Consider the following 16,570-nt stretch of genomic DNA (forward strand, 5'->3'; position numbering starts at 1 on the left):
CAAATACATTTTTAAAAATTCATTACATAATAGTCAATATCATGATATTGCACGTGGCTAGTTAAGACCAAGTGTTGTTTCCAAGTGGAATGGACCAAGTGTTGTTTCCACTGGAGAGAGGGTGCAATTACAGCCTGACAACTTTGGCAGAGTTACATAGAATTAACAGCACAGAAAAGAATCCTCCTGCATACCAATGCCACCACCCCCCCCCCCCTCCCCAACCAACTTTGTCTCACCCTATCAGCCTAACCTTCTAATCCTTTCTCCCTTGTGCTACTCACCTCAACTACTCCCTGTGGTAGCAAGTTCCATATCCTCACCACTCTCGATGTAAAGAAGTTTCTCCTGAAATCCTTATTGGATTTATTAATATCTATATTATATTAATTTCCTCTAGTTTTAATCTCCTCTATAAGTCAGAGAGTCATAGAGTCATTATGGCACAGATAGTGGCCATTCGGCCTATCGAGTCCATGCTGGTTCTCTGTAGTGCAATCCAGTCATTCCCATTCCACTACGCTATCTCCGTAGCCCTGCAAGTTTATTTCCCTCAAGTGCCCATCCAATTTCCTTTTGAAATCATTAATCATCACTGCTTCCACCACCCTCGTAGGCAGCAAGTTCCAGGTCATTACCACTCGCTGTGTAAAAAAGTTCTTCCTCACATTCCCCCTGCATCTTTTGCCCAAAACCTTATATCTGTGTCCCCTGGTCATTGTACCATCAGTTAATGCGAACAGCTTTTCTTTGTCTGCCTTATCTAAACCTGTCATAATCTTGTACACCTCGATCAAATCTCCCCTCAACCTCCTTTGCTCCAAGAAGAGCAACCTCAGCCTCTCCAATCTGACCTCACAGAAATACAGAATTGTTACAGTGCAGAAGGAGGCCATTCGGCCCATCATATCTGCACTGGCTCTCCGAATGAGCAATTCACCTAATACCATTCCTCTGCCTTCTCCCTGTAACCCTGCACATTCTTCCTTTTCAGATAACAGTCAAATTCCCTTTTGGATGCTTCAACTGAACCTACCTGCACCACGTTCTCAGGCAGTGCAGTCCAGGTCCCAACCACTCGCTGTGTGAAGAGATTTTTCCTCATGTCACTTGTGCTTCTTTTGCCAATCACTTTAAATCTGTGACCCGTCATTCCCAATCCTTTCACGAGTGGGAACAGTTTCTCACTATCTACTCTGTCCAGACCCCTCATCATTTTAAATACCTCTATCAAATCTCCTTTCAGCCTTCTCTTCTCCAAGGAAAACAGTCCTAACTTCTCCAATCTGTCTTCATACCTGAAGTTCCTCATCCCTGGAACCATTCTCATGAATCTTTTCTGTACTCTCTCCAATGCCCTCACGTCTTTCCTAAAATGCAATGCTCAGAACTGGATGCAATACTCCAGCTGAGCCCGAACTAGTGTCTTATACAAGTTCAACATAACATCATTGCTCTTGCACTCTATGCCCCTATTAATGAAGCCTCGGATACTCTATGCTTTATTAACTGCTCTCAAGCTGTTCTGCCACGTTCAATCACTTATCGCTTATGCACATATATACTGTTAAGGATGCTTCAATTTTTTTTGTTAAAATTTGAGGACTTGTGTTTTAAAACTGAAAAAGGGATTCCATAGATGCTAGACTTTGTGTTTTTTTTTAAAAAGAGGTCATCAAAAGGTCTTTTAGACTTGGTTTGTAAACAACAGTTAGTAGAAGGCAACTGTTTTCAGATAAGTACACAGCGGGGACTTTTTGACCTGGGGAAAGATGTTTACAAAGAAGTGACAGGTCAATATGTATAGGGGTCAGGAGGCTTGACTCCTGAGATGTTATTTTTGGTGTCACTTTGGACAGGCAGTGTTTTGAAAAGGATTTAAAAAATCAACCTGCCAAGAACAAACCCAAGCTCAGCCTTTTCCTACTCTTTGAAACACCTGCCGGTTTTTCCATCTCTTTGAGAAGCTCTTAGAAGCGAATGTAAGAAATAGTATGCTCCTATATCCTTTTTATAATATGCTTCCATTATAACAGGAACAGGAATTTATAATGGAGAAGAGTTGACTAGTAGTGGGTGCAGATTTTAGTACGTCTGTTGTCGATCTCTTGAAGCATGTCACATGAACAGAGAATACCGCAACTCTCTTACCTGTCTCTGCTGTCTCTGTGTTACTGTTTCTCTCTGTTTTTCTTCTCTCTCTCTCTTTTAGATCTTTTTTCATACCTTTGGGTGGAAGGAGGTAGGTGGTATGGAAAGGGCTATAGCAGGAAAAGGAGGCATCTACTGTTGCAGCCTGCATTTGGGATGAGGGATGCAGTAATAATATGGCCCTCAGAACCTCCCATCCTAATCCTGTCCCAATTGGTCATCACCCCTTCACTTCCACTGTGTCCCTTACCTCTTCCTGTATGACAACAGTGACAACACTTCAAGAAATACTTCATTGGCTGTGAAACATTTAGGGATGTCCTGAGGCCGAGCAAGATACTGTAGAAATGCAGTGTGTATCACTGCCTGGTGAGGTCCTGCAGATCACAGGGCCAACAATCTGTCGTCACTCCGGCCAGCATAGCATTCCACTTCTGAATTGGTGTATGACTGTGGGACTGGAACGCCCCAGTCTCACTGTCTAAACTCGCACATGTAAAACAATACAGCAAGGTTCTCTCAACAGCACCTCCCAAACTCATGACCTCAACCACCTATAAGGAAAAGGGCACTGGGCACATGGGAACACCACCAGCCCCAAGTTCCCCTCCAAGCCACACACCATCCTGACTTGAAAATATATCACCGTTCCTTCACCATCACTAGGTTCTGGAATTCTGGAACCACCTAATAGCACTGTGGGTGTACCTATACCACAGGGACTGCAGTGGTTCAAGAAGGCAGCTCACCACCACCTTCTTGAAGGCAATTAGGGATGGGTAATGAATGCTGGCCTTGCCAGTGATGCCCACATCCCAAGAATAAATAATAAAAAGGCAGAACAGAGCAAAAAAGTGAAAAAGATTCAATGTTTTTTGCTGCATATTGTACCTGCAGTGTGCTGCCCCAGAATATTGTGATACACCCTGATTAATATGCAAAGTTACAGTTATCAGGAGCCCAGCACCAAGAGCCATTAATTTAGAGCTGATTGCAAGTGTTCCTATACTTCAGTGTTATTCCAGTTGTGAAGAAATCTACACCTGCCAAAATGAGACATATTAATTTTGTCAGATGGAACATTATTTTTGAACTGTTACTGGACTTGAAATAGCTTGTTAAAAGACCACAACAGTGGGGGAAAACATGCACATTTCCATTTTAAAAGACAGTTGCCTGAAGAAGACAATGGGAGTGCCTCCCCGATTCAATTAGCCAGATGGATTTTGATCAAGAGACATTGAATGTGTAAGAGCCAGCATTCCACCACCAACACCCCTCCCCCACCCCCGCCACTGAGAGTGTCTGCTAAGCTTGAAGGAACCCAAAAAATCTCACAGGCAAGGCGTCTCTAAATAAGGAGCTAGTCACACGACTAACCTGCTGGCAACCTGGGGGTTGTCTGAATTGTGCCACACAGAAAGAAAGAGACTGTAATTTGAAGACAAATGGGAAGGACGGTCTCCCTGTCTATCTTTCTCTCACGCAAAGTTACAGGGACCCATGGAAGCAACTTAAGCCTCAAGACAGAAGATCAGCTAAACAAGTTTGAAAGTGTGCACTGGGTCCTAACGAGAACTGCAAGACTTAACTTCAATCAAAGACAGTACATCAAACCCAAAGCTAGTAACTGAACTTCCAGGTATTACTTCAAACCTTTCCCATTCATTCACCTCCTCTGTCTCTATTTGCATGTGTGTTTATCGCACATACATGCTGGCGTGGTCGCGTCATGTATTCTTAGTAGTTTCAACTGAGTTAGAGTTTTAAGGTTAATAAACCTATACTTGCTTGTTTAAATCTGAGAAAACCTGTCTGATTGATTTCTTTGCCATTACAATTGGAGAGCAGTGAGCAAGGACTCACTGAAAGGGAAGCTAAAACACAGCGTTTTAAAGGTTAAACCCTGTTACGGCCAAATCAGGAAGAGGCTGAGGGGGGAGCCCTAGACCCCTCTCTCACCTGGCCGTAACACAGTGCTCTCAGAGCCAGCTTCTCACCTTCCATCCATAAATTCAGCTTATCCAAAATTCTGCTGCCCATGTTCTAACTAGTCCCAAGTCCAGTTCACCCATCTCCCCTGTGCTCACTGACCTACACTGGCTCCCAGTCTGGGAATGTCTCGATTTTAAAATTTTTATTTTTGTTTACCAATTCCTCCATGGCCTCCCCCTTCCCTATCTCTGAAACCTCCTGCAACCCTAGAACTCTCCAACATCTCTGCTGTCCTCCAATTCCAGCCTCTTGTCCATCTCCACTTTGCATTGGCGGCCGTGCCTTCAGCTGCCTGGGCCCTAAATTCAGAATTCCTTCCCTAAACCTCTCTAGTTCTGTGTCTTCCTTTCTGTTGCTCCTTAAAACCTATCTCTTTGACCAAGCTTTTGGTCACCTGTACTAGTATCGCTTTAAGTGGCTCAGTGGTTGCTCTGAAGTGCCTTAGAACATTTTTACTATGTGAAAGGCACTATATAAATGCAAGCTGTTATTGTTAGTTGAGTGCAGCAGGATCACTCTTCATTAAGGTAGTTTCTCATGGAGAATATAATTGAAACAAAAGGCACTGAGACGGAAAGAGAATGCATGTTGCTGACTCTGTCTGGATTCTGGGGGATTTACAGTTATTAATCTTTTAAAAATTTAGCATGGAGCAAAGGCTTTTCCTGGACCTGGTAAGATGCTGACAGGTTACTCTGTGGCACCAAAGAAGAGCTTTAAAGATTTTGAGAATTGCTGATTGATTTCCAGGATGATGGGGGTTTAATTTTCTATGGATCAAAGTCCATACTCTGCCCTGGGGCCAGAGTGTCATCCTGATAGACTTTCAATTTTAGGTTAAGAATAAACCCACAGTGCAAATGCTGGAAATCTGAAAGGAAAACAGCAAATGGGGAGGAAAGGAACATCAGGCGAGGGGTATAACTCATTTTTAACACCTTTCTGAGTATGAGATTTCCAAACTGCAAATGGGGGGGTGGGGCAGAGGGAGCAACAGGGAACCTCACTACAGGTTTACAGAAAGCAAAAGGTGGCTGAACATTTGTGGGATTCTCCCCATTTCTAGCTCACCCAAAAGATGACATCTCTAACAGTGCAGACCTCCCTCAGTACTGCATTGAGAGTGTCAGCCATGACTTTTACAACCTTGTGACTCAGGTGATAGTGCTACCAACATAGCCACAGCAGACACCTAACAGGGGTTGCACACTACTGTGTGATTTTGTGCAATGCTGGTACAGTAGTGAGCACAGGCAGAATTGTGTGTAATGCTGGTACAGTAGTGAGCACAGCTGGAATTTTGCAATGCTGGTACAGTAGTGAGCACAGCTGGAATTGTGTGCAATGCTGGTACAGTAGTGAGTACAGCTGGAATTGTGTGCAATGGAGGTACAGAAGTGAGCACAGCTGGAATTGTGTGCAATGCTGGTACAGTAGTAAGCACAGCCACAATTGTGTGCAATGGTGGTACAGTAGTAAGCACAGCCGGAATTGTGTGCAATGGTGGTTCAGTAGTGAGCACAGCCGGAATTGTGCACAATGGTGGTACAGTAGTGAGCACAGCCGGAATTGTGTGCAATGGTGGTTCAGTAGTGAGCACAGCTGGAATTGTGCGCAATGGTGGTTCAGTAGTGAGCACAGCTGGAATTGTGCACAATGGTAGTACAGTAGTGAGCACAGCTGGAATTGTGTGCAATGGTGGTTCAGTAGTGAGCACAGCTGGAATTGTGTGCAATGGTAATACAGTAGTGAGCACAGCTGGAATTGTGTGCAATGGTGGTTCAGTAGTGAGCACAGCTGGAATTGTGTGCAATGGTGGTTCAGTAGTGAGCACAGCTGGAATCGTGCGCAATGGTAGTACAGTAGTGAGCACAGCTGGAATTGCGTGCAATGGTGGTTCAGTAGCGAGCCCAGCTGGAATTGTGTGCAATGGGGGTTCAGTAGTGAGCACAGCTGGAATTGTGTGCAATGGTAGTACAGTAGTGAGCACAGCTGGAATTGTGTGCAATGGTGGTTCAGTGGTGAGCACAGCTGCCTTCCATGCAGTTGATCCAGGTTTCATTTCCAGTAAGTACATTAAGTTCTAGGAGTTCTCTGTGGAGCACTCTTGCCTCTCGTTAGAAGATTGTCAGTTCATTCCTACTCCAGGGTTTTAGCAGATAAACTGACACATCAGTGCAGTCCTGAGCAAGTACTGCATGGTTCAAAGGTGTTTTTTTCCCCCTCTAAGTGAGATGTTAAACCCAGGCCCTATTTGTCTGCTCCGCTGGAGGTGATAGGTTCCATGGCTCTACTCAAAGAGCAGCAAGGGAGCTCTGACCGGTACTTACCCTCAGTCAACACCATCAAAGCAGAATAATTGATCATTGATCACATTGCTCTTTGTGGGATCTTGCTGGGCACAGATTGGCTACCCCATTTCCTACGTTACAACGGTGACTATACTTCAGAAGTATTTCACGAGCTGTAAAATGCTTTGGGATGTGTGGAGGTTGTGAATGGTACTATACAAATCCAAGTCTTTTTAGTAGCTCTTGGATCCGTCCATTTTCTTACCCACTCTCCTTGGTGCGACCTGCACTAAACTTTGACCTTTCACTCAGACTTCTCAACTTTTTTGTTGTTGAAACAAAATTACTGAATGAAGCAAAACACAAATGGGCTTATGATAAGATTTCTTTAATAAAATTTTGACATATTACAGAACAAATCAGCAAAGCCATGAACTAAGGCACTTCAGAAATGTGCTCAGTGATGAAAACCAATAATTAGCTTATAACAATGTCACATTAAATACTCATAAAATTAGATTATTGTACAAAAGTAAGAACTTTTAAAAACACACAAATAACCTGGGTTGGCTGTACAAACATAACAACAAAGCGTGGCATTTGAAACAAAGAGCCTTGGTTTTTTTTTGAAAATATATATTGCAACACTTTACAAAAACAAGTAGACAGGATGTAGAATCATTTGTCAACTATTGACAGTGTACATTTTTTCCAGTTATTTACAACCAATACAATTTATAAATCAAATTTACATTCATCTGTTGTACATCTGTAGCATTCCTCCGTCTACAAGACGGAAGACAACACAAAGTTAAAGAACAGTAATTTTTTTTTAAAGCAGCTGCCAGTTTTAGGTTGTCGGTTGTGCGGGACGGCTGGGAGAAGCTGTTTTGTTTTCCTGGAACATTTGATCAGAAGTCAACATTCAGTCTCATTGCCTGAAACACTGCCCAAATGAAACCTTAGAGTTTTGTTTGAATGGTTAACTATTGCTGGGAAAAACAGAGAGGTTGGGCGGGGGAGGAGAAAAAGTGCTGATCCATTGATCTTGAAAATAAAAGTAGGATTTGATTTCATACTTGAAAAGTACATCGTAAACGTGAGGATTATTCCCACAGGAAATTCATTAAAACAAACAACTTCGGATCTGCCAGGGCAGCATTTTAAAGATTTAAACTGTGGTTTATTTTCTCATGTTTCAGACCCTGCTAAAAGATACAGATCCTGTTCATAAAGGGATGTAACAGGAGGCGTGGAACACCAGTCATTCCCTCCTCCTGCTCCCCTAAAGGGAAGGAGGGTAGCAAATAGAAGAAGTTGAATCTCCTCCTCCTCCACATTCCCAGAGAAATCTGGTTACAAGTAGTATCAGGGGCATGGGATGGGGAGGAAAGAAGTGATCATTCCCAGTTTAGGAGGTTTGATTGGGGTTGGCCAAATGTGGCAGATGTCTGAGGCAAGTCTGAATAAGCAGCCCTCAATACAGCACAACGTAGGACAATTCATCTGGCAGCGTGCTGGGTGTACACACCATCGTGTACCAACATCCTCTTCTTTAAAGCTCAGTCACAGTTTACGTGAAGACGTTAAATTCACAATCAGTTAGTGCACGTTCAATGACCTGGAATCCTTTGCTTTTTCTATTGCCCTCGCCACCGATTCAAAAGAAAATCACTCTTCAACAGCAGGTAGTCAATTGACCACTGGATATCCTGCAGAAAGTTGCCACGGCCTTTGTAACTCTTGTATTACATTGCAATTCATTAAAAAATGTTCTCCTGCGACACTCTCTGCCCTAAAGACTCCCTCTATCCTGGTTAGTGCAATTCATACTCTTTGACTACAGTCCATGTCCGTCCCTCCCTCCCTCTTTGCCCTAATCCCCTTGGCTTGTCCTATACAAATAGGAGTGAACATTAAAAATGGTCGACTGCCACAATCCATTTGGTTCCATTTGAGAAACTGACCCTTGTCATTTCCAATTGCTTCCTTCAAAGTTAGAAATAAACAATAAATGCAAATGCTAGAACGCAAAATTCACAACCCAATACCAAATCTCCCTCACTGCTCCTTCATTTTGATAACTTAAAAATCTACAACACCAATTGTTGAATAAAAAGAGGGAAAGATGAATCAATTGGATTGACGATGGGGAGAAAGCACTTTGGCACAACGGCAGTTGTGGAGGGCAAACCAGCTCCACTCTGCAATAAGACACGGTGAGTTTGGACTGTAGCTCATTTACCCTCTTCCCGAGAAGTCTTTCAGATTGTGGCATTTCCCCTGCTTGCTCTCCCCCACGAAAGACCCATAATTCATGGACGCTAAGTCTTTGGGCGATTTATGTAGAGCTGATCAAAGAAAGTCGCCAACTTTTGGTACCCTAAAGGATACTGAGGGTGGGAAGACACCTGGGGAGGTGAGGGGGGTGGAGAATGTTGACAGTCAGGCAATTGCAAAACACAAGAAACATTTGCATTTACAAAGTGCCTTAAGACATTTCATAGACTGTCAATTGCTCCTTAGGAGGGGGCAGTTAACCCCACACTGCCCCTCAAATGAACAGCTCAGAGCCGGAGGGAGCGGTGGTGAATGTAGGCTTTGGGGCCAAGTGAGTGAAAAATGCAACAGCCATTGAGTCTAACCCACTTAAACCCATCCAGCTCCCCTCCATCGTTAGGCTAGAGAGGCCAGCAGAATGCTGGTCAACAGGTGCCAGTAAATTTACAACCCCATAATGGGAAAGATGCCATCCATTCAGTTATTGACGGTCATGGGCCTGTCTCTCTACAGCTGCCTTCAGTCTGCACATGCCTCCCTATGCCAATTTTACAGTGAATTCACACCCATCTAAAATTCTCGCTTGGTCTTGATGCAACATCTTACTTTGTTGAGACATAGTAAAATAATAATAACAGATAGTGTCAATGAGAGCAATCATCAGACACCCATAAATAAATATCACCAGCTTAGAAACTTAGTAAAGAGGTGGGGGGAGGGGGGATGGTTAAGAGAGAAACTCGTACAGGCTAGAGATCTTTTTGTCCAATGTGTATTTGATGCAGAACGTGAGCTGTGTACGGCTTTGAGCCAACATCAAGACAGCTTTCTGTGTAGACTTGAACAGGTAATAGCAGTTGTTTGCTAGTTACATTAAGAAACAGATTCCCTTTCCGGCCTTATTCTGCTTTCTCAAAAAAAAAGGGAAGAAAGCAGCAACCGGTTAGTATATGGCAGGAAAACAATATCCTGACCACAAGTCTCGACATGGGAGAACATGACAGCGATGCACAACATTGATTATTGACCACCTGTCCGATAGCACATCAGCAATAAGTTAATGCAATTTTCTCTGCTCTGGCATTTAAAAGTGCCATTAATTCTGCCTGGGTTTCATTCCCCCTCTACTGCCATTACATCATCATCATTTCATTCGTTGTTTTCCCCCTCCAGCCACAACAAAAGAAACCAGCCTGCCTCCACTGAGAAAGAATCTTTTTAAAAAAAATTACTTAGATATTAAAACTTCTCTTTTTTTGATTGTTTTTGTTGTTGCATGGTCAGCCCTCTGTTGAACACCTGCTTCTGACAGGAAGGTGCACAGAACATACGTTAAGCCGTCGTAGCCTCGGTAGCGATTCCACAAACGCACCGTCTTCAATACTCGATGATTTGAGTCTCTCCTGGAGCCTCTCATTACTTCCTTTATGGCCGGTGGAATCTGAGGAGAAAGGTTGCGATTTCTTTAGCACTGACACCAACAACTTGCATTTATATACCGCCTTGAACATTGTTAAAACATCTGCAAGGCTTTTCACAGGAGTGTTATCAAACAAAATCTGACACCAAGCCACGTAAGGAGATATTAGGACAGGTAGCCAAAGGCTTGATCAAAGAGGTAGAGGGGAAGGTTAAGTAGAGGGGGAATAATTCTGTTATATGCCATAAATTTGACTGCAGCATTTTATTTCAGATGGCTCCTGGTTGCCAGCTGCAGGTTGGGAGGGAGCAGCACTATTGCATTAATGACTGAGTAATTTTGTTGTCTCAGTTTGATTCCCCAGCAGAGAGTTCAAAGCCTGGCATTTGAGAGGTGACAAGATGAGGCAGAGCTTTGTGTAGGATGCCTCAAGTACCTGGAACTGACTCATGTTCTAAAGCACCGGGAGGTGGTAATTGCAGTCTGAGTGGTGCAAATTCATCAGCTGTGTGCCTTGCACCAGACTGGGGGAGGGAGGGCTAGGGAGATTGTGGGAGGGCCTGATGTCATTATGCAGCACTAACAAAACCGATGGCAAGGACTCCGATAAACAAACACAGTCTGTTTTAACATAGGGTGAGAGGCGACAGACAAACAAAGATTGAAAGGATGAGAGAGAGAGACAGAGAATGTGAGGCAGTCAGATGGAGAGAGTGAAAAAGACAGAGGGCGAGATAAAGTGAGAGAGGGGGAGGGAGAGAGAGAAAAAAAAAGAGAGAGAGATAAAAGACAGAGAAGGGGAGTCAGAGAAAGGAAGGGTGACAACACAAGAAACAGAGCAAGATGGGGAGAGGGGGGTGGGGAAAAACAAATGCAGCCCAAGTCCAGCTTACCTTGTTAGATGTCGGCTTTCCTCATGGACTTCCATTTCTCGGCTTTTGAATTCATTCAGTTCTTTCCGTATTGCAGCCTTTGTGATGAGAGAGAGAGAGAAAGGAGAGGTGTCATGTGACTGAACACAGCAGGCCATGAATTCAGCTGCATTGATTACTGGCATCTCACTGAATGCCAGGAGTCTTTCAGCATCATGCTGCACCGTTTCCAAACTATTAGCATCAGAAACCCTGCACATTGTAGAACCCTGAAACTGCCTACCCTCGTCTGCCTCCAAATGGCTTTGAAATCATTCCCACAAAATGCAGTGTAATATTTAATAGGCTGGTTTCCCATTGAAAATGTTAACTCCATTATAATTTTTCCCCTACAAGCCATGCTCACTGACAAACGGGATCTTTCTGTGCTGAAGGATCAACAATCAAGTGGTAATCACTGAACTCTTGCTGTTTGCCAGAAATTAAACCAAAATTTCTGTCTCTGCTCCAGTCAGCGTATATTTTCTTGCCCCTCTCACCATGAACAACTGGGAAAGAAAAACTTCATTTATATAGTGCCTTTTACGACTTCAGGATACCCCAAAAGTGCTTCACAGCCAATGAAGTACTTTTCACTGTTGTAATGTGGGAAATGCAGCAGCCAATTTGTGCACAGCAAGCTCCCACGAACAGCAATGTCATAATGAACGGATAATATGATTTTTTTATGATTTTGGTGAAGGGATAAATATTGGCCAGGACACTGTGGAAAACTTCCTCGCTCTTCAAAATAGTGGCACGAGATCTTTAACATCCACCTCATAGGGCAGGCAGGACCTTAGTTTAACATCTCATCTGAGAAACGGTTCCTCCAACAATGCAGCACTCCCTCAATACTGCACTGGAGTGTCAACCTTGAGTCTTTGGAGTGGGACGAACTCACTGACTCGGAAGCGGGACTGCTACCACTGAGCAAAGAAAACAACCCAGCTCACTGTGTGCAGCAACACTATAAATGCATTAAGCAAGTTCAGGTTTATGATGACACTGCACACACTGAATACAGTTCCTCCTTCCCAGATTCAAATTCTCCCGATAATAACCAGAAACAGATCAGAAAAGGGACGCAAGATGAATCAGACAATAAGCTGGTGGGGAAAATTGGCCTCATTGGGATCAATGTACATACATCTGCACTCACTGACCTGCACTGTCAAGAGTCACCTTTGCTTCAAAATTCTCATCCTCATGTTCAAATCCCTCCATAGCCTCACCCCCTCCCTATTTCTGTAATCTTCTCCGGCCCCGCACCCCTCTGGGATGTCTGTACTCCTCCAGTTCTGATTGCAGTACTGTGTTCATTGGGATTAGTGGAAAGTGTTTCATATTCTCACCTTATCAGCAGGCGTTAGCCGAGTCCAGGGCTTGTCAGCTCGCCGATCATAGTCCTGGGCCTCTGTCACTTCCACATACTCATTAAAGCGCAGGATCCGCCGGGCTTGCAACTCTGCAACTGTGGGCCTGAGGCTAAGCTGTAAGGGACAGAGGAGAAAGAATGGCCGGTGATTAACCAGAGAAGATTTGGAAGGCCTCATCAATTAAATATCTCACAGGCTGCACCAAGAAAGTGGCATTGGCTGAGGAGTACAGTGGGCACAGTGCTGGTTGATGCCCTCCAGAGGAAAGACAGACCAAATGGCCTCCTTTCGTACTGTAAGATTCTATGATCATTGCGCTCAGCCATGTTCTTATTCAGCAAGCGAGCACAGTGTCACAGTAACACAGGGGAATTTTATACCACAATTTTTATTAAAATTCAATTAATAGATCCAGTGAGCAACTGGGTCAGGGTAACAGCCACAAGAGTAAATAAAAAAAAAGTTACTCAGCAAGAGAGCAAAAGGGTGAATCAGCAACTCTGCACAGTTTACCTTTCCACTGTGTTCAACAGAAAAGAAACTGGGGTTGGGGAGGGGGTAAAACCAGTTTGCTGATTTGCTATTGTCAGATTCATGTCCAAGAAGATTTATGCCCCCAGTGCAGCTTTTAACGGGCAAAAGTCTCAGCAGTAAAAATGTGGGGAGCTCTGCTCAGTAGATATCTTACATTTGAAAGTCAGAAGCTGGCTCCACCATGAACACAGAAAATAAAACAAAATGTCCTGCCATTTTCACAGATACACAGGAGATAATGGTGCTCTTTTTTGGTGAGTCATGTGTTTACACACACTCACAGCCTCCTCTTAAAGCCACCAAGGCATCCCCATGTCCTGGGTGGGTAGGCAGCTGCTTTTAAGAGTTCCCATAACCCCAGGTGATGATTGTGGGTGCCCTCTCCCCAATCAGGCACCGGATGGTCGTCTCCTGCTGGAAGTCAGCCCATAACTCCCAGCTGGATTTTCTGGTCTCAGTAGATCGAGACTGTCTGCAATGGGATTTGAAATGTGCACCTTCTCACCCGGAGGTAAGGAATGCTAACACGGAGCCAGCAGCATGCAAATTTCCTGGCACTGTTCAAGAGAACTTTGATCCTACAGAAGATTCACTTCAAAAGAAGGAAACCTGCTCATGTGCTTGTTAACAGCTTGCCCCAAGTGGCTAGCTCAATTCTGATCCCAGAGGTAGAGCCTCTGTTGCGGGGTGTGTCACAGACATTGCAGTTAAATTGCTTCAGGTAATGATAAGTGTGGCTTACCTTGCGAGTCAGCCTCCTCCTGATCTCCAGTCTTTCCTCGTGTTCCTCTTCTTCATTTCTGTCTGTTTTACAAAAAACAGGAAGGGAAAGGAAGGGTCAAATTCAATCGAAGGTTTTTGCAAACGCCACAGCAGTTATTCAGCACAAGTTAGACACAGGGGAATCCCGCCTCTTCTGACTTCCATTCAGACAGCTGTGACGCGGGTTAGGACACCCCTTACAGCAACGTCACAGCACGTTCCCACGTCTGTACCTTCCTATTTGTAGTCCCATGTGACGAGCAACACACTCGTGGCGTTGTTGTTGGGGGGTGGGGGAGGGGGGGTTTGCGGGTGTAGTGGAGGAGCAGTGGTCGGAGGGGAAATTCGAGCCTTGGATCTGGGAGCTGCTTGGCAGCCAGTCACTGCACTGTTTGTCTGTCTGAGGATTCCTCTCCCACTCCTGATGAGAGACAGGAAAACTAGGGAGGTCGGATGCTCCTTTTGGAAACACATAGGGGCTTGACATGGTCCAGGTAACCTGAAGCGGGAACTGAGCAGGAAAACTGATGTTCCCTGCCCCTCTCCCCTTCCCCACATCACCGTGCATTTCACTCTGCTATGGGCTGAGTGGTAATGAACAGCAGATCCCATTGCCATTTCCCTACATCTCCAGGACAAAAAAAAAAACAACTTGCATTAATGTAGCACCTTTAACACAGTAAAATGTTCCAAGGCACCTGACAGGAATGTTATCAAACAAAATTTGACACTGAGCCACATAAGGACAAATTAGGATAGATAAAAAAATTTTGGCCAAAGAGGTAGTTTTTAAAGGAGTAACTTAAAGGAAGCTAAAGGCAGACAGGTTTATGTAGGGAATTCCTAAACTTCGGCTTTGGCAGCTGGTGGTAGAGTCGGTTATGGAGGGTCTGTTTCTCCCTGAACCACCACTTGTGGAATCAGCGGGTCAGATGCAAGCCAGGGGCACCGAGAATCTTCATCACTGAATGGAAGCAGATTCAATAGTGACTTCCAAACAGGCATGCAATAAATACATGAAGGGGAAAAGAAATTGCAGGGCGATGGAGAAAAAGCATGACTTCCTTGAGCTCACTATTAGGTCTTTATTATTCTACATATTACACAGACTATTTTTGCCACTGGTAGATAGCACATGTTAAAAGAGAATAGGATAGTAATTGAAGGACTATTGCTAGAATATAAAATTTCTCTCTTCCTCCCACATCCCCCCACCCCTGAGCAGGAAAAGCTTAACACTGCATGTAGTTATTGGGGTTAATCTGGTGAAGCTCTGATCATCCACTGATACAGCACAGAAGGAAGAAGAGCGATCCAAGTGGGCCCAAACCCCCCTGCTCTTTATCCAAATCCCTTCTGAAAGTTGTTATTAAATCTGCTTCCACCGCCTTTTCAGGCAGCACATTCCAGATTGCAGCAACCTGCTGTGTAAAGAAAAAATTCTCCTCATCACCCTTCTGATTCATTGCCAATTATCTTAAATCTGTGCCCTCTGATTAATCAGCCCTCCAGCAGTAGAAACAGTTTCTCCCCATTTATCAAAACTTGCAGGATTTAAATTTCCCGTTAACCTTCTCTGCTCCAAGGAGAACAATCTCAGATTCTCCTTGATGTAACTGAAAAGTCCCTCACTCCTGGTAAATCTACAGTCAGTCTCCGAATGTAGACAGTGAATCCTTCCTGAGGCTGTGGGTGATCAGCAAAGGACCAGGCTGCTGTGACACTGCAATCTGCTTGTACTACCATTGGGTGCTCACATTTATTTACAAAAAAAAACTAGACAAATGAGGGTCTGTTAATTCTAGTGTCCACACCTCCCATTCAGAAACAACAGATGGGTGGGGTGGGGGGTATGGGGGGGGGGGGGGGGGTGGGGAGGGTGGGTGGTAAGTGAAGCCGGAAGTGAAATTCACCGGCAGTGAAACAGTTACATTTATGTCTCAGCTGCTGTGTGACGTCACAGGGAAGCCTCGATGACGTATTGGAAGGTGGGATTCCACCCTGGTCGCTCCCACACAGCCATGGGGGAAGCGGGGGCGGATTCCCCCCCGACCTACCAACACCCCCTCCACACACGTGTGCTGCTCTGCGGCATTTTGGGGCATCTTGTGCAAACTTTAATTCCAGGGCACCTCACCAGAAAAACAAAACGCATTTAACATTAACATCCAAATGAATTTCCGCACGTCCGATTCTCCTGCTTTTCTCTTTCGACAAACTGCACCCTGCGATACTGAAATTGTCTGATATCTTGCAAGGATTGATTATTTAAAAAAAATAATTTTCAGTTACAATCCGCAGTTATTTTAATGCGGACAGCATTCGGAATGGCATTTATTTTCTGTGTCTCTCTCCAGGAAAGATCACTGCAGCTCCAAGTCCCAGGCAGTTATTCAGATTCAGAGCCAGGTGCTGAGATATAGTTATTGCTGAGTGAGGTACAGCGTTAGAGAGAGATACCCCCGGTAATCTAATCAAACATTAAATTGACACACAGTTCAGAGATAACAGCCTCGCAGATCTCATCTTACTTACATCTCAAGATGTTCCTCTGCTCCAGTTCTTCCAGTGAGGGTCTTTGGCTGAGTCTCCTGCCGAACACAATAACAATCGAATAGTGTACCATTTTTATAAAGAATTCCTTTTCTTATCCTCTTCTGAAGTGAAACAGAAAGGCTGGTATAGCTGGGCAGAACACAAGTGTTGATGCTTTCAGCAGCTGAAATCTCCCAAGCTCTTTACTTGCAGTAGACAAAGCTGTGCAACTGTCAGCTTACAATGATTCACTGGCAGAACCTCCACTGCCTTTATATACGCTCTAGCTGCCGATTCCGGAAGAAGAGAGGG

At 44.3% G+C, this 16,570-nt stretch overlaps 1 protein-coding gene across 3 annotated transcripts in view; it reads right to left on the minus strand.

The window, feature by feature from the left end:
- Nucleotides 1-6,835: 6,835 nt before the first annotated feature.
- The window catches only part of phactr2 (phosphatase and actin regulator 2), a 193,177-nt gene continuing 183,442 nt past the window's right edge, over nucleotides 6,836-16,570 (minus strand). For all 3 annotated transcript variants that reach the window (XM_068045586.1, XM_068045584.1, XM_068045585.1), the window contains 5 exons: nucleotides 16,259-16,314; nucleotides 13,704-13,765; nucleotides 12,404-12,541; nucleotides 11,031-11,107; nucleotides 6,836-10,158 (listed from right to left, as the gene is read on the minus strand). In XM_068045586.1, coding sequence (XP_067901687.1) covers nucleotides 10,143-10,158; nucleotides 11,031-11,107; nucleotides 12,404-12,541; nucleotides 13,704-13,765; nucleotides 16,259-16,314 — 349 coding nt within the window. In that variant the 3' untranslated portion in view covers nucleotides 6,836-10,142. The remainder of the gene's footprint in view (nucleotides 10,159-11,030; nucleotides 11,108-12,403; nucleotides 12,542-13,703; nucleotides 13,766-16,258; nucleotides 16,315-16,570) is intronic.

Source organism: Heterodontus francisci, chromosome 13, assembly GCF_036365525.1.
Source record: "Heterodontus francisci isolate sHetFra1 chromosome 13, sHetFra1.hap1, whole genome shotgun sequence".
In the NCBI taxonomy this organism is placed as follows: domain Eukaryota; kingdom Metazoa; phylum Chordata; class Chondrichthyes; order Heterodontiformes; family Heterodontidae; genus Heterodontus; species Heterodontus francisci.